Below are 27,732 nucleotides of genomic sequence, written 5' to 3'. Positions count from 1 at the left end.
AGTTAAATAAAATAAAATGTACCGTTAATTAACATAAACACATTTAGCATGTCCAGTCCTCCACACATACTAACCACTGAGGAAACATTTACATTTTTAAAAAGTGTAATAAATTCATTTAATATACACCATCACATTAAATCATTTATTTTAGGCGGGTCTAAAGGAACATTATGATATGAAGAAAATGTATTTCAGTATGTTATCTGGTTATGCGTCATGCCATAGGTTAGCTCATTTAGCAGACAAGATATGCTTAGAAATCCAATGCCATTATTTTATATTATATGATTGAACTTATTCCAGAGTGAGTGCACATATGAAGTGGCTATGTTGAGCATAAAAGTCATAATTTAAAACAGGTCTTATAAACTAGATTGAAAATTATTTGGCAACTTTAGTTGTGAATGATACAAACATTACGATGTCTTAGATGATGGCTTGTATGATGCGACTATAGGCTATTAATGATTTGAAAAAGTTGCAAAAAAGCTTGCGCTCTGTTCCTTGCCTCAGGCTGCACATACTGTTCTCTCATCAAGTGATCATATTTTCACCCATCAGACTATTCTCAATTTAATCTTTACTAATATCTAAACATTTTTTTATTTTTTTTATTTTTTAGAATGGTCCATTATCAAAGGGGCAGGGGAAAAAGACATGTCATCAATATGCACTCAAATAGCAAATGAAGGCCGCTTTCCCTCGGTTCATTTTTCAATCATAGCGGTTAAGCTATTCTGGTTTTATAGCAGAACAATGCTTAATATTAGCAGCTGAGAAATAAATATAGCAGCAGTAGAAGTCTGGGATCCTCCTCTTTTTAGTGGCAACCATCAAAACTCTGCTTTCTCAAGGAATTGCATATAGAAATGTCTGGGCTTATAAAAACACTTGTTTCACTCCACCCATCAACCAATGTTTGAGGACCATGGAGCCTCTCCAGCACGACAGGTGATATTCCACCCAAACTCTGGATGCCATTGGCTCTCCAACCCTGTTCCTGCAGCTATCCAGTGCTTAATTTGGGAAACCAAGTGAAATCTGTTCGGGAACATCGATAGTAACATGTTTTCACTTCGAAAAGTATTTAATTAAACTGTCGACAGCCCCTCTCTCTGTGAGCTCAAGAGAGGAATGGAGGAGAGAGGAGATGGAAACACACGGTAGTGTGACATTCTGTAGCTAAGAGAAATGTCAGACAATTAATTATGAACATATAAAAAATGCCCTACTACTAGGCTATTCAAAATCCAATACAAAATCACTATAATTGTAGGCTAACTATTTAAGCCACCCTGCACAATCAATGAACCAACAGCATTGCCTAGTGTCATATTCGTGTATGTAGGTGGCAGGAAAGTCAGGCGCAGGAGAAACCAAATTGGTTAATCTGGAGTATTTAATGAAAAAACAAACTCCAAAACCAAAGTACAAAATAACATGGGTAAAATATACCCGTCGCACACCGATACAAAAACACACATAATATCACAAACAATCACCGACAAGGACATGAGGGGAAACAGAGGGTTAAATACACAACATGATTAATGGGATTGGAAACAGGTGTGTAGGAAGACAAGACAAAACCAATGGAAAATGAAAAACTGATCAATGATGGCTAGAAGACCGGTGACGTCGACCGCCGAGCACCACCCGAGCAAGGAGGGGCATCAACTTCGGCAGAAGTCGTGAAGTCGCCTATATGTTCTCTCCCAGACTCATGGATAAAAGGTTTGGAGCGTAGAATAAGGTAACCAGTCCATCCAGTATGCATAATAATACTTTTGGATGTTTACTCGAAAGACGAGTGAATCATCCCTTCACTTCGTTTTGCTATAACATTATTGGTCTGACAAACGTTTACGTGACACCCAGAATGCATTGAATGGTGTCAACAAAAAATAGCATAGCATTAGCTCATCATAATCAGTACAAAATTCTAATAAAGTATTTTACACACATCATACAGTGCATTTCACATTTTGTTATGTTGTAGCCTTATTCTAAAATGTATTAAATTGTATTTTTTTCTCATCAATCTACACAAAATACCCCATAATGACAAAGCAAAAAACATTTTTTTGCTGCACAGGTATTTTCATTTGTCTCCAGAGATGTTTGATCAGGTTCAAGTCTGAGCTCTGGCTGGGCCACTCAAGGACATTCAGAGACTTGTCCCGAAGCCACTCCTGCATTGTCTTGGCTGTGTGCTTAGTGTCATTGTCCTGTTGGAAGGTGAACCTTTGCCCCAGTCTGAGGTCCTGAGTGCTCTGGAGCAGGTTTTAATCAAAGATCTCTCTGTACTTTGCTTTGTTCATCTTTCCCTCGAACTAGTCTCCCAGTACCTGCCGCTGAAAAACATCCCCGCAGCATGATGCTGCTACCTCTATGCTTCACCGTAGGAATGGTGGCAGGTTTTTTCCAGATGTGACACTTGGCATTCATGCCAAAGAATCCAATCTTAGTTACATCAGACCAAAGAATCTTGTTTCTCATGCTCTGAGAGTCCTTTAGGTGCCGTTTGGCAAACTCCAAGCAGGCTGTCTTGTGCCTTTTACTGAGGAGCGGCTTCTGTCTGGCCACTCTACCATAAAGGCCAGATTGGTGGAGTGCTGCAGAAATGGTTGTCCTTCTGGAAAGTTCTCCAATCTCCACAGAGGAACTCTGGAGCTCTGTCAGAGTGACCATTGGGTCACCATTCTGACCAAGTTCCTTCTCTCCCGATTGCTCAGTTTGGCCAGGCGTCCAGCTCTAGAAAGAGCTTAGTGGTTCCAAACTTCTTTCATTTAAGAATGATGGAGGCCGATGTGGTCTTGGGGACCTTAAATGCTGCAGAAATGTTTTGGTACCCTTCTCCGTATCTGTGCCCTGACACTATTCTGTCTCGGAGCTCAACCTCCTGGCTTTGTTTCTGCTCTGACATGCATTGTCAACTGTGGGACCTTATATAGACAGGTGTGTGCCTTTCCAAATCATGTCCAATCAATTGAATTTACCACAAGTGGTAAATTGCAGAAACATCTCAAGGATAATCAATGGACACAGGATGCACCTGAGATCAAATGTGTGTGCCATAGTAAAAGGTCTGAATACTTATGTAAATAACGTATTTCTGGTTTTTATTTTTATACATTTGCAAAAAAAAAAATGTTTTCACTTTGTCATTATGGGGCATTGTGTTGTTTTTTTAATTTAATACATTTTAGAATAAGGCTGTAATGTAACAAAATGTGGGAAAAGTGAAGGTCTGAATACTTTCTGAATGCACTGTATGTGTCTATTACAATCTATGCAAGAATCGGAATGCATGATTTGTCACCAGTACTTGAAAATATGTGAATACAAAATTACCGAATTATTACCAAACAGCCCATTTTCCACAAAGAAGTTGCGTGTGCCGGTGATGATTTGTCATCACATATGATTTGTGTCTACCATTGTGGCTAGATGGAGTAGCTATACCTACAACAGCTCAATCTAGTGGTCGCATTGGGGACAACAGTTGTTGACAATTGTATCATTGTAGCTAAGCCTAACCCTAACCTTTTTCCTTAACCTTATTCTCTTAACCTTCTACGTTAACTCACCTAACCTGATGCGTTAGTTCCCTAACCTGCCACAATAATTCACCTAACCAGCTATGTAAACAAACTATCTGTGGAGACAAATCATCAGTATCACCACATCGACAGCCAATCCACGTCACCCCTGACACGCACTTGGAGACATTCGGTGTTGTTGTTTATGTATGTAGCAAGTGGGCTAAGCTGTGGCATTAGCAATGTCTTTCAAAAGGAGGCAACTCACAAATGCAGAAATTCTGGAGATTTCTGAATTCTGACAATGAGTCTGAGTATGAAAGTGAGGAATCATACTCTGACAGTGACAGTGAGGAGCTGCCCCCCAACCTTGTGGCTATTGAGAACCCTGAATCTGAGGACTTCTTGCCTACTGACGATGTCCAAGATCCCTCTCAAGATGCTGGTGGTGATGGAGGCAGACCATCAGTTGGTGAAGTACAGGAATTCTGTTGCAGCTGGAAGGCCGCCAGCCATTTCACCTCTCCTGGCCCTGCTGTTGGCATTGAGTCCCAGTCTGGAGTGCAAAGCCCCTTGCCATCTCCCTCTGAGGCAGAGTGCTTCAAGTTGTTTCTGACAGAGGAGCTGGTGGGAAACATAGTGGAGGAGACCAATCGCTATGCCTTAGAGCTACAGGAGAAGAGAGATCCACATGACTGGTATAACACCTCATGGGACAGAGATAGGTCAAACCAGACTGTGTGCTTGACTATAATCACAAAATGTGGGCAGTGGATAAGGCGGACATGATAAACAGCTTTGTGGCATGAGCTCGGAAAATCATCAGGTGGTTTAAAAATATATGTTTCCTTCTGATCGGCAGCTGGCGCCACATAGGTCACTGCCAGCTAACAAGTGAGATGATTATTGAACAAGGTTTTTTGTAATTGGGCATAGGTTTACATACAAATCAAATACAGTTCCATTATGCAATTATATTGACTATCTCACCCACCTCTCAACTCCCTCATCTTCTTCACTCCCTCATCCTCATCACTCCCTCTCCAAACAGTATGTTGCTAGCATACAAAATCTGGGCTCAATCTTCAGCAATAAATATGTCCAGTTCCAGTTATGATGTTGGCAAATGATTTTCAATACTGTTTGTGTGTGTGTGGTTTCTCGAAGTACAGAAAAAATAGGAATTATTAGTAATTATAATGCAATATCAGGATATAGCAATAAAACAATATTACAATGAAGTAACATAACACTTCTATAAAATAATAAGTTGCATTGACAACATGACAATTTGAATTATATAAGAAACAGTAACTGAAGAGCTCCACAAGGGAGCAGGGCAGGGCAGAGCTATGCTGAACAGGCCAATGCAATGGTCATGATAAGGCCAGTGCAGCTTCAAAGGATACAACACAAGCTAATACTTCTCTGATGCTATTAGCATTGTTTTACAGAGCTAATAGAAGAATGTAGCTACATAAGCACAATTGAGTATAACACCATAAAGGTTATGAAATGAATTAACCTCACGTGTCTGCGGCTATAAAGGAATACACACAGAATACATTATACTCCATACAAATACTCAGCAAAAAAAAAGAGACATCGTTTCTTCAGGATGCTGTCTTTCAAAGATAATTCATAAAAATCCAAATAACGTCACAGATCTTCATTGTAAAAGGGTTTAAACACTGTTTCCCATGCTTGTTCAATGAACCATAAACAATTAATGAACATGTACCTGTGGAACGGTCGTGAAGACACTAACAGCTTACAGACGGTGGGCAATTAAGGTAACAGTTATGGAAACTTAGGACACTAAAGAAGCCTTTCTGCTGACTCTGAGAACCCCCAAAAGAAAGATGCCCAGGGTCCCTGCTCATCTGCGTGAACGTGCCTTAGGCATGCTGCAAGGAGGCATGAGGACTGCAGATGTGGCCAGGGCAATAAATTGCAATGTCCGTACTGCTGTAAGACGCCTATGACAGCGCTACAGGGAGACAGGACGTACAGCTGGATAGTACTCGCAGTGGCAGACCACGTGTAACAACACCTGCACAGGATCGGTACATCCAAACATCACACCTATGGGAGAGGTACAGGATGGCAACAACAAGTGCCCAAGTTACACCAGGAAAGCACAATCCCTCCATCAGTGCTCAGACTGCCCGCAATAAGCTGAGAGAGGCTGGACTGAGGGCTTGTAGGCCTGTTGTAAGGCAGGTCCTCACCAGACATCTCCAGCAACAACGTCGCCTATGGGCAGAAACCCACCGTCGCTGGACCAGACAGGGCTGGCAAAAACTGCTCTTCACTGACGAGTCGCGGTTTTGTCTCACCAGTGGGGATGGTCGGATTTGCGTTTATCGTTGAAGGAATGAGCGTTACTCCGAGGCCTGTACTCTGGAGCGGGATCGATTTGGAGGTGGAGGTTCCATCATGGTCTGGGGCGGTGTGTCACAGCATCATCGGACTGAGCTTGTTGTCATTGCAGGCAATCTCAACGCTGTGCGTTACAGGGAAGACATCCTCCTCCCTCATGTGGTACCCTTCTTGCAGGCTCATCCTGACATGACCCTCTAGCATGACAATGCCACCAGCCATACTGCTCGTTCTGTAAGTGATTTCCTGCAAGACAGGAATGTCAGTGTTCTGCCATGGCCAGCGAAGAGCCCAGATCTCAATCCCATTGAGCACGTCTGGGACCTGTTGAATCGGAGGGTGAGGGCTAGAGACATTCCCCCCAGAAATGTCCGTGAACTTGCAGGTGTCTTGATGGAAGAGTGGGGTAACATCTCACAGCAAGAACTGGCAAATCTAGTGCAGTCCATGAGGAGATGCACTGCAATACTTAATGCCGCTGGTGGCCACACCAGATACTGACTGTTACTTTTGATTTTGACCCTTTGTTCATGGACACATTATTCCATTTCTGTTAGTCACATGTTTGTGGAACTTCAGTTTGTCTCAGATGTTGAATCTTGTTATGTTCATACAAATATTTACACATGTTAAGTTTGCTGAAAATAAACGCAGTTGACAGTGAGAGGACATTTCTTTTTTTGCTGAGTTTACATACGGTGTGCTACAGTATAAATGACAGAACACGATATACAGAAATGTTATTATCATAAGGTAATAAGGCACTTTGATAGGAAGGCACACATGGACAAAGTTATTATTAGCAAGGAAAACAACAATGAAGAGAATGCAGGAGCCAGGGGGAAAAGTATGTGCAGGTTCTGTTCTGACTGGAGATGTGCAAATGTCTGCATACTTGACCTGGGGAAACACTGAGGGAGTGCTTGGGCTCTCACTGAAGAGAGAAGTTTGTCTGGCTCACCTTACATTAGCATAGCATGCCGCAAACGTAAATTGTCTGTCACAGTGAAATGGGCTACTGTGAATTAATGAGGAGGCAGTACGCTCCTAATTTCAAACTGTTTGTTGTTGCTCCTAGATGTTTCCACTTTACAATAACAGCACTTACAGTTGACTGGGGCAGCTCTAGCAGGGCAGAAATTTGACAAACTGACTTATTTGATGGTGGCATCCTTTGACAGTGCCACGTTGAAAGTCACTGAGCTCTTCAGTAAGGCTATTCTACTGCAAGTGTTTGTCTATGGAGATTGCATGTCTGTGTGCTCGATGGTATACATCTGTCAGCAACGGTTGTAGCTGAAATAGCCTAATCCACTATTTTTAAGGGGTGTCCACCTACTGTTGGCCATGTAGTGTACTTTGATCTATATTTGATTTGAATTTGATCAGATAAAGATGAAGTGTATACAAAGGCTGTAACTTACTGAGCGTATTTGTTCTCGTACTGTCATTAACACTCTCTCTCTCTCTCTCTCTCCCCCTCTCTCTTTTATCCTTTCCCCTCCCTCCCTCCCTCCCTCCATACCCTGTTCCCCATCTAACCCTCTGTCTCTCTCCCTCTCTTACCCTCCCCTTTCTCTCTCTTTGCTTCTCTCCCTCTGCTCTCTCCACCCTCCTTCCCCTCTTCGTAGGACAAGGAGGAGCAGTGGATGACGAAGCTGGTTTCGGGGCAGCAAGACTTTGCCCTGCTGCAGCCGCTGCAGTGGAACACGCGCTACGAGGTGGAGATCACGGCTCGCAACATCAAGGGCCTCTCGGAGCCCACCTTTTACCAGTTCTTCATGCCCCAGAAACCAGACATCATAGGTACAGACAGTTGTAGGACCTGCATGTTCAAGCATGCACACACAGACAGTCGTGTGCACACACTGACAAAAATCCTAAGACAGTTCTGTACAGACACACACAATTGGGTTTATATCCACTGACACTCACAGATTCACGCACACACACACACACACACACACACACACACACACACACACACACACACACACACACACACACACACACACACACACACACACACACACACACTAGTGGTGGCTGGTGACACTTGAATTGGGGAGGACGGGCTCATAGTAAATTCTGGAATGGAATTAATCTCAAACGCATCACACAGCTGGTTTCCATGTGTTTGATACCATTCCATTCATTATTATGAGCTGTCCTCCCCCTACCAGCGTCCAGTGACACACACTGCTGGAAGCAAACATATGCAGTGCCTTCAGAATGTATTCTGACCCCTTGTTTTTCTTCAGCAAACTACACACAATACCTCATAATGAGAAAGCGAAAACAGGTTTTTAGAAATGTTTGCAAATTTAATAAAAATAAAAAACAGATACCTTATTTACATAAGTATTCAGCTCCTTTGCTATGTGACTCGATATTGGGCTCAGGTGCATTCTGTTTCCATTGATCATCCTTGACATGTTTCTACAACTCGATTGGAGTCCACCTGTGGTAAGTTCAATTGATTGGACATGATTTGGAAAGGCACAGACCTGCCTATCTAAGGTCCCGCAGTTGACAGTGCATGTCAGAGCAAAAACCAAGCTATGAGGTCGAAGGAATTGTCCGTAGAGCTCCGAGACAGGACTGTGTCGAGGCACAGATCAGGGCAAGAGTACCAAAACAATTCTGCAGCATTGAAGGTCCCCAAGAACACAGTGGCCTCCATCATTTTTAAATGGAAGATGTTTGGGACCACCAAAACTGAGCACTCTTGGGAGAAGGGCCTTGGTCATGTAGGTGACCAAGAACCTGATGGTCACTCTGTCAGAGCTCTCGAGTTCCTCTGTGGAGATGGGAGAACCTTCCAAAAGGACAACCATCTCTGCAGCACTCCACCAATCAGGCCTTTATGGTAGAGTGGCCAGACGGAAGCCACTCCTCAGTAAAAGGCATAGGACAGCCTGCTTGGTGTTTGCCAAACGGCACCTAAAGACTCTCAGACCATGAGAATGCATCATGTCTGGAGGAAACCTGGCACCATCCCTATGGTGAAGCATGGTGGTGGCAGCATCATGCTGTGGGGATGTTTTTCAGCTGCAGGGACTCTGAGACTAGTTAGGATTGAGGCAAAGATTAACAGAGCAAAGTACAGAGAGGTCCTTGATGGAAACCTGCTCTAGAGAGCTCAGGATCTCAGACTGGGGCGACGGTTCACCTTCCAACAGGACAACGACCCTAAGGACACAGCCAATGCAACGCAGGAGTGGTTTCGGGACAAGTCTCTAAATGCCCTTGAGTGGCCCTTTCAGATCCCGTACTTGAACCCGATCGAACATCTCTGGAGAGACCTGAAAATAGCTGTGCAGCAACTCTCCCCATCAAACCCTCCAACAGGACAACGGCCCTAAGCACACAGCCAAGACAACGCAGGAGTGACTTCGGGACAATCTCTGAATGTCCCAGAGCCTATACTTGAACCCAGTCAAACATCTCTGGAGAGACCTGAAAATAGCTGTGCAGCGACGCTCCCCGTCCAACCCGACAGAGAAGAAAGTTGTGTCCAGCTTGTCGCATCATACCCAAGAAGGCTCAATGCTGTATTCGCTGCCAAAGGTGCTTCAACAAAGTATTGAGTAAAGGGTCTGAATACTTATGTAAATGTGATGTTTAATTATTATTATTTTATTTTTTGCAAAAAAAGGTAAACCTGTTTTTGCTTTGTCATTATGGGGTATTGTGTGTAGATTGATGAGAGGGAAAAAACAATTGAATACATTTTAGAATAAGTCTGTAACGTAATAAATCTGGAAAAAGTCAAGGGGTCTGAATACTTTCTGAAGGCACTGTACACACTGTACTGTACCTACTCACCCAGGTAAACCCACTGTAGAGTTATGAGCACACACTCCAATCACCTTGTATTGGGGTTATGTGTGGGCAAAGGGAGCAGGATCAAATGAAGAGAGCGTTGGGGTTTGATTAGGCCATGCTGTTCGTAGAGAGTATCTGTCTGGGCCTTTGAAAAGTCCAACTCTTAATGTTCCTGGGAGAGAAAATTTCTAAAGCCCACTGTAGGATGCTTATCATTTTTTTCAAACAGCCCCCAGAGTTTTATATAAGACCATACACAAACCATCACAAAGGGAACAGTTTACAGTGAGTCACCACTTCCATATGTAGGCCCCCCTGTAGAGTCTGGTTAAAATAACAGGGAGGGCATGTTTTCTTTGGTGTTTACTCTTTCTGTTGCTTAGGTCGTTTCTCCTGCTGCTCATGAAGGAGTGACTGTTTGCCTCTCTCATTACTGGAGTGGCTAAACTGCCTTTGAGTTTGTGTGTGTTCACGTGTGCGTGTTGGTGTGTGTGTGTGTGTGTGTGTGTGTGTGTGTGCGCTGCTCCTTAAATGGAAAACAAGGCTGAGAACACAGTGCTTAAGCCGAGTCATTTCGAATGGCTGTCCCCTCTCGTTAGTGAACAGAGGGTTAGGGAGACCGGGGGCAAAAAAAATCCCAGATTATTTCCTGTTGAAGAGAGAGAGAAAGGAGTGGCCAAAATGGACCAATGACAATGGAGTCCTGTCACCTGTCAGTATTTGTCATTAATTGCCACCCGTGGGGTCTATTCAGAAGGGTGAAATGTTAAAGAAAATAAGATAAATGTATTTTCTAGAATAGATATTATTGTCTGTCGAATAGGGACTCGTGACAGCTCTATTCATTATATTTATTACTGCAACCTTCTGGATAGTTCCCCTCACTGAACACACCCAAATTGTTTGACTTTTGATATTGTAGTGACACCATTAAATGCCTTCCTGCAGTGTAGCTGATATGCTGTATAACCTCCAAGGATCTACTTTATGCCTCTCTCTGTGGTTCTTTACTGAACAATCTCTCTATTTAATTCCCCCTCTTTATGCATTATGCATTCCCTGGTTCTGAAATTGTCGCTTTTCTTTTTTCCACCGCTTTTCTTTCTCTCTCCTAGTTTGTCTTGCAGTGAACTGCCACTACACCTCCGCTCTCTCTGCCTCCTTACTTTTTTCCATCCACGAACTCCCCTTTGTCATTGATTGCCACTATGCCCTTGGTTCCTTTTGAATTTACTCTCCTTCCCTCTATCCTTCTTAAATCATGGCATTCCTCCACTCACTTTAGACCTCCTGAATCACTAGAGAGTCTTCCCTCTTTCCCTCCGAAATCCTCTCTCATCCCGGTTGTTTCTTTTTGAATGATCTCCTTTCTGTGGGATTTTTGGCATCCATCTTGGTTTTATGTCCCCTGTGTGTTTACGATATGGCCTGATGGATATCAATGAAACGGAACGTTTTGTATGTTGAATGATATGGCGAGTGTTTGTCTCTGTTTAAAGCTACCATCGAGGTAATCATTCTCCTGTACAATATCATAGACTACACACTTACAATACACACCAGTGGTGCTGGTTTAAATCAATTGAAAAGAACAGAACAGAAAGGCCCGCAAACTATGCACTCCTTATAACATCTTTAAAGCATCATTAAAGCTGTAAGTTGTACCACTCTTCACTGGTATTGTAAACTTGTAAAATATTCCCATTGATTTTGGAAGAATACAACATATGCATGCTTAAACTATTTTAGTACAATGCCGTTGTTGCTATCAAAATAATAATAATAATGATGTAACAGCAGCTCTCATGAATAAAAAAAAAAAAGACGGTTATGTACAGCCAATTATCTTGAACACTCCCTACTCCCCAAAAAACTCACAAGCATGTACATACAAAACACTCAACACTGTTGCAATACATTTTTTCATCAAGAGTAATTTCAGTTTGGAGATAAACTGTGTTGGGGAAGCAGCCTAGAAATGCTGTGAAAATGTTTACTCTCTTACCGAGCCAGTTAGGGATCATGGTGGAGACAAAAAGAGTTGCAGGCTAATCCGTTCCCTAGTTTTTTTTATCCATTCCCTCAGATGTTTTATTTGTTCCCTGTTTTCCTTATGTAGGCTACCATGTTGTTTCCACTTGCCGATAACATATTGCAGCCTAAATATAATTATATTTAGTAAATTACATGCTTCAAATGGTGATGGTTACTTAACATTTAATAGCTTATTTCCAGTTTGTCTTTTCATATGCCTTCAAATCATAAGGGCAGATAATAGCTAACGGGTGTGAAAAACCCCTCAATTCGCCTAAGCAATTTCTATAGCCTGAAAAGCCAGGAGCCTCACTGGCAGTCATAACTGAATGATGTACAGTACCAGTCAAAAGTTTAGACACCTACTTTTCAAGGGTTTTTCTTTATTTGTACTATTTTCTACATTGTTGAATAATAGTAAAGACATCAAAACAATGAAATAACACATATTGTCACGTTCGTCGTATGGAGTGGAACAAAACGCAGCGGGAATGTAAGTGCTCATCTTCTTCTTTATTTATAAAGAAACGTGATACAAAAACACTTAAACAAAACAACAACGAGAAACAGTCCTGTAAGGCATACAGCTAAACACGGAACAACTACCCACAAATCCCAATGAAAACACACCCCTCTTAAATAGGACCTTCAATTAGAGGCAACGAGGAACAGCTGCCTCCAATTGAAGGTCAACCCAATAAACTACATAGAAATAGATAAACTAGAACAAACAGAAATAGACTAACAGAACATTGCCCAACAAACCCCGAAACACACTAAACAAACACCCCCTGCCACGCCCTGACCAAACTATAATAACAAACAACCCCTTTTACTGGTCAGGACGTGACACGTATGGAATCTTGTGTTAAACAAATCACAATATATTTTATATTTGAGGTTCTTCAAAGTAGCAACCCTTTGCCTTGATGACAGCTTTGCACACTCTTGGTATTCTCTCAACTGTCATAGTCATGTGTGTAGGTGGCAGGGAAGTCAGGCGCAGGAGAAACCAACTTGGTTAAACTGGAGTTGTTTTTTTGTTAATTAAACTATCTCCAAAACCAAAGTACAAAAATAACATGGGTAAAAATAACCCATCGCACTCCAATACAAAATACACGAGTACATAACTCACAAACAATCACTGACAAGGACATGAGGGGAAACAGAGGGTTAAATACACAACATGTAATGAATGGGATTGGAACCAGGTGTGTAGGAAGACAAGACAAAACCAATGGAAAATGAAAAACTGATCAATGATGGCTAGAAGACCGGTGACGTCGACGGCCGAGCACCACCTGAACAAGGAGGGGCATCGACTTCGGCAGAAGTCATGACATCAACAAGCTTCATGAGGTAGTCACCTGGAATGCATTTCAATTAACAGGTGTGCCTTAAGTTAATTGGTGGAATTTATTTCCTTAATGCATTTGAGCCAATCAGCTGTGTTGTAACAAGGTATGGGGTGGTATACAGAAGATAGCCCTATTTGGTAAAAGACCAAGTCCATATTATGACAAGAACAGCTCAAATAAGCAAAGAAAAAAGACAGTCCATCAATACTTTAAATAAGACATGAAGGTCATGAAGAACTTTGAACATTTCTTCAAGTGCAGTCGCAAAAACCATCAACCGCTATGATGAAACTGGCTCTCATGAGGACCGGCACAGGAAAGGAAGACCCAGAGTTACCTCTGCTGCAGAGGATAAGTTCATTAGAGTTACCAGCCTCAGAAATTGCAGCCCAAATAAATGCTTCCCAGAATTCAAGTAACATACATTTCAATATCAGGTGTTCAGGAGACTGCGTGAGTCAGGCCTTTATGGTCGAATTGCTGCAAAGAAACCACTACTAAAGGAAACCAATAAGAAGAAGAGACTAGCTTGGGCCAAGAAACACAAGCAATGAACATTAGACCCATGTAAATTTGTCCTTTGGTCTGATGAGTCCAACTTTTAGATTTTTGATTCCAACCGTTGTGTTTTTGTGAGACGCAGAGTCGGTGAACGGATCATCTCTGCATGTGTGATTCCCACTGTGAAGCATGGAAGAGGAGGTGTGATGGTGTGGGGGTGCTTTGCTGGTGACTCTATCTGTGATTTATTTTGAATTCAAGGCACACTTAATCAGCATGGCTACCACAGCATTCTGCACTGATACGCCATCCCATCTGGTTTGCGCTCAGTGGGACTATCATTTGTTTTTCAACAGGGCAATGACCCAACACACCTCTAGGCTGTGTAAGGGCTATTTGACCAACATGTAGGGTGATGGAGTGCTGCATCAGATGACCTGGCCTCCACAATCGCCTGACCTCAAACCAATTGAGATGGTTTGAGATGAGTTGGACTGCAAAGTGAAGGAAAAGCAGCTAACAAGTGCTCAGCATATGTGAGAACTCCTTCAAGACTGTTGGGAAAGCATTCCAGTTGAAACTGGTTGAGAGAATGCCAAGAGTGTGCAAAGCTGTCATCAAGGCAAGGGGTGGGTACTTTGAAGAATCTGAAATATAAAACATGTTTTGATTTGTTTACCACTTTTTTTGGTTACAACATGATTAATCAAATCAAAATCAAATTTTATTTGTCACATGTGCCGAATACAACAAGTGTAGACCTTACAGTTACAAGCCCTTAACCAACAATGCAGCTTGCACCTGTTCCAGGACATTTCTGGGGGGAATGGCTCTAGCCCTCACCCTCCGATCCAACATGTCCCAGACGTGCTCAATGGGATTGAGATCCGGGCTCTTCGCTGGCCATGGCAGAACACTGACAGTCCTGTCTTGCAGGAAATCACTCTCAGAATGAGCAGTATGGCTGGTGGCATTGTCATGCTGGAGGGTCATGTTAGGATGTGCCGACATGGATGGGTACCACATGATGGAGGAGGATGTCTTCAACGCACAGCGTTGAGATTGCCTGCAATAACAACAAGCTCAGTCCGATGATGCTGTGACAACACCGCCCCAGACCATGACGAAGAGCAGTTTTTGCCAGTTCTGTCTGGTCCAGCGACGGTGGGTTTGTGCCCATAGGCGACGTTGTTGCCGGAGATGTCTGGTGAGGACCTGCCTTACAATAGGCGTACAAGCCCTCAGTCCAGCCTCTCTCCGCCTATTGCGGACAGTCTGAGCACTGACAGAGGGATTGTGCGTTCCTGGTGTGACTCGGGCAGTTGTTGTTGCCATCCTGGACCTGTCCCACAGGGGTGATGTTCGGATGTACCGATCCTGTACATGTGTTGTTACACGTGGTCTGCCACTGCAAAGACGATCAGCTGTACGTCCTTTCTCTCTGTAGTGCTGTCTTAGGCGTCTCACAGCAGTACGGACATTGCAATTTTTTGCCCTGGCAACATCTGCAGTCCTCATGCCTCCTTGCAGCATGCCTAAGGCACGTTCACACAGATGAGCAGGGACCCTGGGCATCTTTCTTTTGGTGTTTTTCAGAGTCAGTAGAAAGGCCTCTTTAGTGTCTTAAGTTTTCATAACTGTGCCCTTAATTGCCTACTGTCTGTAAGCTGTTAGTGACTTCACGACCGTTCTACAGGTGCATGTTCATTAATTGTTTGTTGTTCATTGAACAAGCATGGGATACAGTGTTTAAACCCTTTACAATGAAGTTCTGGTGGATTTTTATGAATTAACTTTGAAAGACAGGGTCCTGAAAAAGGGACGTTTCTTTTTTTTGCTGAGTTTATCTACACGTGGGTAGAGTTATTAAAGTGACTTATGCATTGATAATAACAGAGAGTAGCAGTAGCGTATAAGAGGTGGGGTGGGGGGAGGGGCAATGCAAGTAGTCTGGGTGGCCATTTAATTAAATGTTCAGTAGTCTTATGGCTTGGGGGTAGAAGCTGTTTAGAAGCCTCTTGGACCTAGACTTGGCGCTTCGGTACCGCTTGCCATTTGGTAGCAGAGAGAACAGTCTATGACTAGGGTGGCTGGAGTCTTTGAAAAATTGTTGGGGCCTTCCTCTGAAACCACCTGGTAGAGAGGTCCTGAATGGCAGGAAGCTTGGCCCCAGTGATGTACTGGGCCATTCGCACTACCCTCTCTAGTGCCTTGCGGTCGGAGGCCGAGCAGTTGCCATACCTGGCAGTGATGCAACCAGTCAGGATGCTCTTGATGGTGCAGCTGTAGAACCTTTGATGATCTGAGGACCCATGCCAAATCTTTTCAGTCTCCTGAGGGGGAATAGTTTTTGTCGTGCCCTCTTCGTGTTGGCTAGGCAGGTTAACATCTTCTGTGACTTAGCCAATTATGTATGTGTTACTTCATCGTTTTTATGCCTTCACTATTATTCTACGATGTAGAAAATAGAAAAATAAAGAAAAATCACCTGAATGAGTGATTGTGTCCAAACTTTTGACTGGTACTCTATGTTTACAATGCAAACCAAATAGGCTACACTTTGTGCAAACTCATATTTATGCAACTTGGACAACTACGAACAGTTGTCAATTTTGGGTGTTTACCCCTTGTGCTTAAAGTTAGGGCCATATAAGTCCAGTAAAACATGCTGCATCCAAGCTCCTGATGTTTGTTTGTTGTTTACAATTGTGCATGTGACTCATCTGAGGCAGAAAGGAAAGGCATGCAAATGTATTGTGCATCATTTCCAAGACTTCGGTGTTAAAAGGTGTGATTATGCGCTCTTATCCCTGCGCTAGGCAGGTGAACATCTTGTGTGACGTACCAGGCACAGATAGAGCAATCTATGTTCATAACTAAAACTGATAGCTATTTGCTTTGTTGCGATGACAATACATTCACCTGGAAATTAGCTAATTGCCAGGCCAGAGTAGATAGCTGAAGAACTCCTTCGGAATATAGATATAAAACAGCTAAGGTCAAGAAAGAGGAATTCCTGCCTAGGGATGAAAATGCATCATTGAACCATATTTGCACCTTGAGTGGTTTTAAACGCCCGTTACTAATATGCCCTTATGATTCGGAGGCATATGAAAATAAGCTATTGAATGGTCATTGATCACCACCATTTGAAGCATTTAGGCTGCATTATGTTATTGGCCAAGTGGGACCGTCATGGTAGCCTACATAAAGACAAGAGGGAACGACTACAAAATCGTAGGGAACGGATAAAAAGAAAGAGGGAACGGATTAGCATAGCTGTTTTTTTTATCTCTGCCATGACCCTTAAGGGGCTCTGTACTTTCTCTAACATTTCTAGGCAATAATCCTTGGTGGAGCCTCTGAATATGACAGAAACTCTCTGAAAGGACAGACCTTGTCAAGTCACTATGATTACAGTCGTTCGGTTGTCAGGTATCCCATTTAGGCGGCCATTTTGACTCGTGTGAGACGTGTGATTTAACAAGTGGCTGATTCTAGGCCCTATCACTCTCCCTTCCCAGGAACACTTTTATCTGTGCTTTACAGCAATCACCACACCGTCGAGCCCAAATGGCCAGCCCCATTTCGTTCCACAACCCTAGCGGCAACGAGGGTACTTTGCTCTTTAAAAGCGTGTTCGGTGGTAACGCTCCGTTTAGGTTCGCCATTTGGAGTTGCGTGCAGGCCAGTTCTCGGGGCCTTTTCGTGAGTCATCATTCTTGACGAATTGTTGGAGAGTGGTTAAGGAGAGAAAGTGCCTGGATGTCTGTCTAATGTGACCTTTGGTCTTGGATATGGAAGAGATGTAGTATACCATAACGAAGCACTGGGATAAAGTGTGAAAGGAGGGCTAAACTTTTGGTCATGGCAATTTTGTCTCATAACTGCAAGGATAATGTTTAAAATTACATTATAGAGTAGATATTATAATACATGCAATTCAAGCATTAAAGTGCAAAGTTCTACACTTCTTAGTTTGCTTGAAATAGCATGATAATAATGATTTGCAGACAACACTAGTTTAAAACAACATTATAATAGTCTTTGTTGGTTCTTCCATTTCCTGATTATTGAAGTGTACTTCAGCTATGTTAAGGCTCTTTAATTCAGCCTTAGTAATGGTGGATACTCATCATTCCTCTTATCTCTTGAATAAGAGGATCTGGTGTGGGTGTGCTGATTCTCTTCTAAGGCTTGGAGTAGCAATACTTCCCCATGGCATAGAGCACAAAGTGTCCCCTCAAGTCTAGCTATGATGGCGTCACACTCACACACCCACTCACAGTAATGTTTATCCCTAAAATCCATTAGCACCCGCAAGTTTTCACCCAATCAATGGCTCCCGTTTAGTCATCGTTAATCGACTGACTACCTCTCAGATCTAATCAAGTGCAACTCAATGAGTTCTCAGGCCTAATGAGTTGATGTCAGAGACGTAGATGTATACGGATGGCTCCCACTCCGAGAGAGATGCAGGATGACTAGCATTAACAGAATATCAAATTGAGCCACTAATGGGCTAATAAATCAAAGGAGGTGCTTTCTAGATGAATCACAAGGAATAAGCAGACAGGGAAATTGATACACATCGACATTGGTTTGATAGGATATACCGTAGAGTAGAAGACTAGGACTACACACAATTAGCGAGTTTTAAGCTAATTAGCTAACAAACGTCGTCATTTCCGGTCATTTCTAAGACTATGAGCTGATTTGACACTACTTGGATTATTTTAAGAGGATAAGATCAAAAGCTATATGGTATAGAGTTCTATTCCCTCACTGTGGCTCTGGAACTGATATGCTCTCTGTTATTCTCAAAGGCCTCAAAGACATAACTCGGCACTGTGAAAGGAAGTAGTAGTTGTGTTCTGAAGCCGAGCCCAGGTAATAGATTTGGTGGAATAGATTGGAATGAATTTCGAAACACACACAAGGTAGGCAGCTAGAGCAACTAACCCCAGAGGCACTTGACAGCAGAACAAGACTTGTCCTTGTTCCCCTTTTCTGTTTTCCCTCCTTTTTTCTTTTTCATTGTTTTCAGTCGAGAGATCTAGCTACCACGAGACCTTGAGACACCCCCGCTCTCATCGTTTGAACATTGCAAGGCACCTAATAGACATTTACAACATGTTTCTGTCAAGATTTGAATTACATTCACTTGGCAAGGATTCTTTTTCATTTCACCTTATTGCTCAGCAAATTGGAAATCGGAGGTGTGAAAACTCAAAAAGCACTATGTATTTCCCCCTGGCTTCCTTCCTTGGTCCCGCTCATTTGAAATGTGTTGCTTCACATCCATTGATTCCCTCCAATAATACAGAGATCAAACCAGGCTCGCAATGGAATGCAAGGCAAATGACTGCTGTGCTACCTGCTCAAGAAAGATTGATACGGTTTAGAAAGTATGTGCCACTGTGACGAAAAGCGACACTCTTAATGGGTTCTTTCCCTTGGAATGCCCCATTTTCAATCACAAACTATTTCTAATTTACTATATTTGCTTTGACAATGTGCTTTCCACTATTTGAACCGAGGTCAGTGAACCATCATACCCAGTTGGCAAATTTTGACATCGGACGTTATAATGACATTGCTTTCTACTTGGAAACTGGTTTATAGTTATAGAGATGTCAAATTACAACCAGGTAAACGTTTCCACAACCCCCAAACTCTACGACAATAAAGTGATGCACTAACACTATGTTTTGTCTCTCTTTTGCTTCCTGTAATTGTCTTGATCCACAAGGATCTGCCCTGTCCTTCAAGATACTATAATTGACCAGTTAAGTTGTATTACTATGATTACAAGGGGATTAAAGCTGTAGAGGGCCAGAGCCACCAGCCCCCAAACCAAAGGAGTGGATTGGACAGGAACCAGGATGTGTGCAGAATATGACTAGCACAAAAGTGTAATACCCTTCTGTGGCTATGACCAAATTCTCATAATGTCCTATTTAGAAGGCAACTAGGCGTAAATAAAAGTAATTTGTGTCTCTTCTATGTCCTTAAATAATAATATTTTGTTCAGAATGGGGTTTGTAGCTCAAGGAAGGTCAATCATCCATTATTGTTTGTGTATTCCGTAGTTTTCTCTTTTCATAACACGATGGCTTTTGTGTGATTATTTTATTCAATTGATTTTAATTGATTTAGCTCAATTCATCCTTTATTTGTTTAACCGTTTTATTACTACCAATGCGGAATTGATTGCATTCATTGACGAGGTCTTCAAGCCTCTAGTCTACCGCCAAAGAAAAACAGATCCACATTAGGCTGTCTATTATTGTCTGGGGAAAAAAATCGAAATCTATTGAATCTTTCACAAAGATTTGCCCTGACCAACCTTCAGATGTGTATTCAGAGCAGTTATTAGTAATCTGAACACATATTGTTTTATACACAAACGATGTCAGTGTTACATTAAAACAGACAATTGAACTGGGTTTCAATGCACTCTGAGAGCAAAATAGTTCAATACAACATTGCGTGGTTTTGATGAGAAAAGGTCAATAAGGTCAAAAAATGTGTATCATTGTTCCGTTTACCCTTGAGGAGTACTTGCAAAGTTATGTATGCATCTCAAATGGCAGCCTATTCTCCATGTACTGCACTACCACTGGGGCGGCAGATAGCCTAGTGGTTAGAGCGTTGGGCCAGTAACTGAAAGGTTGCTGGATCGAATAACCGAGCTGACAAGGTAAAATCTGTCATTCTGCCCCTGAACAAGGCAGTTCCCCAGTAAGCTGTCATTGTAAAAAAAAAATAATAATACTGCTCACTTGGCCAAAAGTAGTGCACGATAAATGGGTGTCATTTGGGATGCAAGCTAACATTCTTCATGGGAGACAGGAAAGTGGTTACTATCTACTAAGCTCTGGCTCATCTACCTTCAAAATAATTCAGATACATTTGCTGACAGAGAGAGCCCTGTGGCGGAGGGGAAATATTGATCCAATCAAAGAGGTTTGTTGCTGCCTCACGTCCCATGATGCAACACTAAAAACACACTACTTTAATTAAAATTCCTAGCCACCAGGCTCTTTCTTTCTCCCTCTCTCTCACTCAATCTTCCATCTCTATTCCCTCTCTTCCTTGCACTAAGCTGCTTGTTAGCTCTGACTGTGCTTGCCACCTATTGCTCCCGCCGCCAGCGTCGTTCGTTCTCATTCGGGGGCGTCTGTAGGTGTCCGGCTCTGACCCCATACCACATGCTCTATTTGATAAACACCAAGGTCACTGGTGCTCACAATCAGAAAACACCAGGGGTGTGTCCTGAATAGCATCCTTAGCCCTATGGAGTGCACTACAGTAGTGGGATGCAGCCCAGATGAGGAGAGGAATCTGAGCTAACTGCTTCAGTGTGTATTCGCATAATATGAGATTAGATATTTTCGCTGGGGTAAAAAAAAAAGTATGTGGAAATTGCTGGGGTAGCTTTCAGTAAGGGGTATTGTATGTGTTTGGTTATGACCACCTTTGTCCAGGTTACCGGCGTAGGTTATGGCTCACAGTGTCTGTCTGTTTGTATGTACAGTTGAAGTCGGAAGTTTACATACACCTTAGCCAACTACATTTAAACTCAGTTTTTCACAATTCCTGACATTTATTCCTAGTAAAATTCCCTGTCTTAGGTCAGTTAGGGTCACCACTTTATTTTAAGAATGTGAAATGCCACAATAATAGCAGAGAGAATTATTTATTTCAGCTTTTATTTTTTTCATGACATTCCCAGTGGGTCAGAAGTTTACATACACTCAATTAGTATTTGGTAGCATTGCCTTTATATTGTTGAACTTGGGTCAAACGTTTCGGGTAGCGTTCCACAATCTTCCCACAAGAAGTTTGGTGAATTTTGGCCCGTTACTCCTGACGGAGCTGGTGTAACTGAGTCAGGTTTCTAGGCCTCCTTGCTCGCACACACTTTTGCAGTTCTGCCCACAAATGTCCTATAGGATTGAGGTCAGGGCTTTGTGATGGCCAATCCAGTACCTTGACTTTGTTGTCCTTAAGCAATTTTGCCACAACTTTGGAGGTATGCTTGGGGTCATTGTCCATTTGGAAGACCCATTTGCGAACAAGCTTTAACTTCCTGACTGATGTCTTGAGATGTTGCTTCAATATATCCACATAATTTTCCTCCTGATTATGCCATCTATTTTGTGAAGTGCACCAGTCACTCCTGCAGCAAAGCACCCCCACAACATGATGCTGCCACCCCCGTTCTTCACAGTTGGGATAGTGTTCTTCGGGCTTGCAAGCCTCCCCCTTTTTCCTCCAAACATAACGATGGTCATTAGGGCGAAACAGTTCTATTTTTGTTACATCAGACCAGAGGACATTTCTCCAAAAAGTACGATCTTTGTCAGTTGCAAACCGTATTCTGGCTTTTTTTTATGCCGGTTTTGGAGCAGTGGCTTCTTCCTTTCTGAGCGGCCTTTCAGTTTATGTGGATATAGATATTTTTGTACCTGTTTCCTCCAGCATCTTCACAAGGTCTTTTGCTGTTATTCTGGCATTGATTTGCACTTTTTGCACCAAAGTACGTTCATCTCTAGGAGACAGAACGTGTCTCCTTCCTGAGCGGTATGACGGCTGTGTGGTCCCATGGTGTTTATACTTGCATACTATTGTTTGTACAGATGAACGTGGTACCTTCAGGCATTTGGAAATTGGTCCCAAAGATGAACCAGACTTGTGGAGGTCTACAATTTATTTTCTGAGGTCTTGGCTGATTTCTTTTGATTTTCCCATGATGTCAAGCAAAGAGGCACTGAGTTTGAAGGTAAGCCTTGAAATACATCCAAAGGTACACCTCCAATTGACTCAAATGATGTCAATTAGCCTATCAGTAGCTTCTAAAGCCATGACATCATTTTCTTGAATTTTCCAAACTGTTTAAAGGCACAGTCAGCTTAGTGTTTGATAACTTCTGACCCACTGCAATTGTGATACAGTGAATTATAAGTGAAATAATCTGTCTGTGCCTGGAGTATATGACTATGATGTGTGCATCTGTCTGGGTTGGTTACAGGATCCTGGGGTGTGTAGTATCTCAGACTATGCATATCTGGCTTGGTGAGTGACAGTGTTGTCCCTGTCCTTCTTGTTCTGCCTTAACAGTCTCTGTTGTGGAACTGGGGCATTTTACTGTATTATTTGTATTATTTCTGTCTGCGTTATTGGTTCTCTGTTTGCAGGTTACTGTGAGTGACTGTGTTCTTTCTGTCTGGTGTCTGTGTGGGTTACTCAGACAGTATATTTTGTATTTATTATGGATCGCCATTAGCTGCCAAGGCAGCAGCTACTCTTCCTGGGGTCCAAACACATTAACGCACTTACATTACGCAAATCAAAAGATAAAACAATACATCATATAACATTATTACACCACTGTATACAGTATATATATAAAAGAAGATGGTGAAGAGACCTATTTCTTGTGGGGTGTGCATTTGTGTCCGAGCTCTGTGCTAATAGTTTAATGGACTGCTCTGTGCGTTCAGCTTGTCAACACTTCTTAAAAAAACAAGTAGTGATGAAGTCAATTTCTTCTCCACTTTGAGCCATGAGAGATGTAAATGCATAATATTTATGTTTGCTCCCCATGTACATTTAAGGGCCTGCCATGCTGCCTTGTTCTGAGACAATTGTAATTTTCCTAATCCCTCTTTGTGGCACCTGACCACACAACTGAACCGTAGTCCAGGTGCGACAAAACAAGGGCCTGTAGGTCCTGCCTTGTTGATAATGTTAACCTCTATGGGCACCCCTGGTACACCCTATCAACAGCAGGTGAAATATCAAGGGCGCCAAATTTGAAAACAATTAAATGTCATAATTCAAATTTCTCAAACATACAACTATCTTACACCCTTTGAAAGATAAACATCTCCTTAATCTAACCACGTTGTCCGATTTCAAAAAGGCTTTACGGCGAAAGCATAAAGTTAGATTATGTTAGGACAGTACATTGAAAATAGCTGTGTGTAATGTTTTGTCAATGCAAAGACAGGCGCACCAAAAGCAAAAAAACAGCTAAAATTATGCACTAACCTTTGACAATCTTCATCAGATGACACTCCTAGGACATTATGTTAGACAATACATGCATTTTTTGTTCTATCAAGTTCATATTTATATCCAAAAACAGCGTTTTACTATGGCGTTGATGTTGAGGAAATATTTTCCCTCCAATACCGCCAGTCAATCAGCACAACAAATTAAATAATTACTATTCGAAAACATTGGTAAAATATTATATTGTCATTCAAAGAATTATAGATTAACATCTCGTGAACGCAACCGCATTGCCAGATTTAATAATAACTTTACTGGGAAATTACACTGCAATAATCTGAGTACTGCGCCCAGAAAAATAGGCTTTGCGATACAGACTAGGCGCCATGTTGGAGAGATCTAATATCAAAAATACTATGTAAATAATCCCTTACCTTTGATTATCTTCATCAGAAGGCACTTCCAGAAATCCCAGGTCCATAACAAATGTAGTTTTATTCGAAAAAGCTCATAATTTATGTCCAAAAAGCTCCGTGTTGTTAGCGCGTCCTGTAGGCTACTCAAAAACATGAACGACGCCCCGCTGGACTTGTCTTCACCAAAGAGGGAAAAAATCATATTTACGCTCGTTCAAACATGTCAAACGTTGTATAGCATAAATCATTAGGGCCTTTTTCAATCAGAACTTCAATAATATTCAAGGCGGACGATTGCATTCTCTTTTAAAACGTATTGGAACGAGAGTACCCAAACATGCACTCGCGCGCCAAAGTAGTATCGGCCATCCGCTTATGACCAACGTTCCAAGTCTCTTGTTCGGTCAGTTTTCACAGTAGAAGGCTCAAACCACTTTGTTAAGACGGGTGACATCTAGTGGATGGCGTAAGAAGTGCTCAATGATTAATACATCCCTGTGTGTTTCAATGGCATAGGCTTAAAAGTAATTCAACATATCAGGTATCCACTTCCTATCAGAATTTGTCTCAGGGTTTTGACTGCCATATGAGTTATGTTATACTTACAGACACCATTCAAAGAGTTTTAGAAAATTCTGAGAGTTTTCTATCCAAATCTGTTAATATGCATATCCTAGCTTCTGAGTTGGTGTAGGAGGCAGTTAAAAATGGGCACATATTCTTTTCAAAATTCTCAATACTGCCCCCTAGCCCCAACAGGTTTTAAGAACGCAGAGCAGCGCTTTATGTCAACATGTTTTGACCATGACAATTTACAATCCAGTGTTACTCCAAGCAGTTTAGTCACCTCAACTAGCTCAATTTCCACATTATTCATTACAATATTTAGTTGTGGTTTAGATTTGTCTCAAATGTAATGCTTTTAGTTTTTGAAATGTCTAACTTATTCCTTTCCACCCATTCTGAAACTAACTGCAGCTCTTTGTTAACCTCTCTGGCGCATGTGGGACGAACTCGTCCCACCTACGTAACAGCCACTGAAATCCAGTGGCGCGATTTTTGAATCGTTAGAAATACTATTACTTCAATTTCTCAAACATATGACTATTTTACAGCTATTTAAAGACAAGAAACTCGTTAATCTAACCCCACTGTCCGATTTCAAAAAGGCTTTACAACGAAAGCAAAACATTAGATTATGTCAGCAGAGTGCCCAGCCAGAAATAATCAGACACCCATTTTTCAAGCTAGCATATCATGTCACATAAACCCAAACCACAGCTAAATGCAGCACTAACCTTTTATGATCTTCATCAGATGACACACCTAGGACATTGTGTTATACAATACATGCATGTCTGTTCAATCAAGTTCATATTTATATCAAAAAACAGCTTTTTACATTAGCATGTGACGTTCAGAAAAAGCATAACCCCCGCAAACTTCCGGGGAATTTACTAACAGTTTGCTAAATTACTCACGATAAACGTTCACAAAAAGCATAACAATTATTTTAAGAATTATAGATACATTACTCCTCTATGCACTCGATATGTCCGATTTTAAAATAGCTTTTCGGATGAAGCACATTTTGCAATAATCTAAGTACATAGCCCGGCATCACAGGGCTAGCTATTTAGACACCCACCCAGGTCAGCCTCCACCAAAATCACATTTCCTATAAGAAAAATGTTCTTACCTTGCTTGTTCTTCGTCAGAATACACTGCCAGGACTTCTACTTCAATAACAAATGTTGGTTTGGTCCCAAATAATCCATCGTTATATCCAAACAGCGACGTTTTGTTCGTGAGTTCTAGACACTATCAGAATGCTACGTCACGGTCTCCTGCATGGCGCATTGGCGTGACAAAAAAATTCTAAATATTCCATTACCGTACTTCGAAGCATGTCAACCGCTGTTTAAAACCAATTTTTATGCCATTTATCTCGTAGAAAAGCGATAATATTCCGACCGGGAATATGCATTGAGCCTAAACAGCCGAATTAAATTTCTCCTCAGGAGCGAATCGTGCACGTGCCTCATTCAAAGGTCCTCTGATCCGCCACTTACCAAAGGCGATAATGTGTTTCAGCCTGAGGCTGCCTCGTCAACCTTCAGGTATTTCCCGGGTTCTGAGAGCCTATCGGAGCCCTGGGAATTGTCACGTTACAGCTAAGATCCTTACTTTTCAATAAACAGATGCAAGACGCACGACTCCTTGTCAGACAGGGTACTTCCTGCATGAAACCTTGTCAGGCTTTTGCCTGCCATAGGAGTTCTGTTATACTCACAGACACCATTCAAACAGTTTTAGAAAATTCAGAGTGTTTTCTATCCAAACCTGAACAATAATATGCATATTCTAGCTTCTGAGTTGGTGTAGGAGGCAGTTAAAAATGGGCACATATTTTTTCCAAAATTCTCAATACTGCCCCCTATCCCAAACAGGTTTTAATGTCTTCTGTGTTCTTTTAGACAGGTAACTCTTTATCCACAATATAGCAGGGGGTGTAAAGCCATAACACATACTTTTTCTCAGCAGCAGACTATGATCAATAATGTCAAAAGCCGCACTGAAGTCTTAGAAAACAGCTCCCACAATCAATTTCTCTCAGCCAATCATCTGTCATTTGTGTAAGTGCCATGCTTGTTCGATGTCCTTACCTATAAGCGTGCTGAAAGTCTGTTTACTGTAAAATAGCATTGTATATGGTCAAACAAATTTTTCCAAAAGTTTACTAAAGGGTAGTAACAGGCTGATTGGTCAGCTATTTGAGACAGTAAAGGGGGCTTTACTATTATTTTTCTCCCTTCCAGGCCTGAGGGCACACCCTTTCTAGTAGGCTTAGATTGAAGATATTGCAAATAGGGCTGGCAATATCGTCCGCTATTATCCTCAGTAATTTCCCATGCAAGTTGTCAGACCCCGGTGGCTTGTCATTGTTGATGACAATCAACAATAATTTTTTTACTTCTTCCACACTCACTTTACGTAATTAAAAATTACAATGCTTGCCTTTCATAATTTGATCAGTTATACTTGGATAGTTGGTTAGTATTTGCTGCTGGCATGTCTTGCCTAAGTTCGCTAATATTGGCAATAAAGAAATCATTAAAGTAGTTGGCAATATCAGTGGGCTTTGCGATGAATGAGCCATCTGATTCAATAAATGATGGAGCTGAGTTTTAATTTTTTTCCCAAAATGTCATTTAACGTACTCCAAAGCTTTTATCTATCATTCTTTATATCATGTATTTTTGTTTCTTCTTCTTTTTATTCAGTTTAGTCACATGATTTCTCAATTTGCAGTTTGCAATTTATATTTTATTTCACCTTTATTTAACCAGGTAGGCTAGTTGAGAACAAGTACTCATTTACAATTGCGACTGGGCCAAGATTAAGCAAAGCAGTTCGACGCATACAACAACACAGAGTTACACATGGAATAAACAAACATACAGTCAATAATACAGTAGAAAAAGTCTATATACAGTGTGTGCAAATGAGGTAAGATAAGGGAGGTAAGGCAATAAATACGCCATGGTGGGGAAGTAATTACAATATACCAATTAAACACTGGAGTGATAGATGTGCAGAAGATGAATGTGCAAGTAGAGATACAGTGAGGGGAAAAAAGTA

At 41.8% G+C, this 27,732-nt stretch overlaps 1 protein-coding gene across 3 annotated transcripts in view; it reads left to right on the top strand.

Annotated features, from left to right (window-relative positions):
• The window catches only part of ncam2 (neural cell adhesion molecule 2), a 407,658-nt gene that overhangs the window by 354,816 nt on the left and 25,110 nt on the right, over positions 1-27,732 (top strand). For all 3 annotated transcript variants that reach the window (XM_029740523.1, XM_029740521.1, XM_029740522.1), the window contains one exon: positions 7,559-7,733. In XM_029740523.1, coding sequence (XP_029596383.1) covers positions 7,559-7,733 — 175 coding nt within the window. The remainder of the gene's footprint in view (positions 1-7,558; positions 7,734-27,732) is intronic.

This window comes from Salmo trutta, chromosome 39 (genome assembly GCF_901001165.1).
Source record: "Salmo trutta chromosome 39, fSalTru1.1, whole genome shotgun sequence".
NCBI classification, from domain to species: domain Eukaryota; kingdom Metazoa; phylum Chordata; class Actinopteri; order Salmoniformes; family Salmonidae; genus Salmo; species Salmo trutta.
This window is presented reverse-complemented; position numbering and strand designations above follow the sequence as displayed.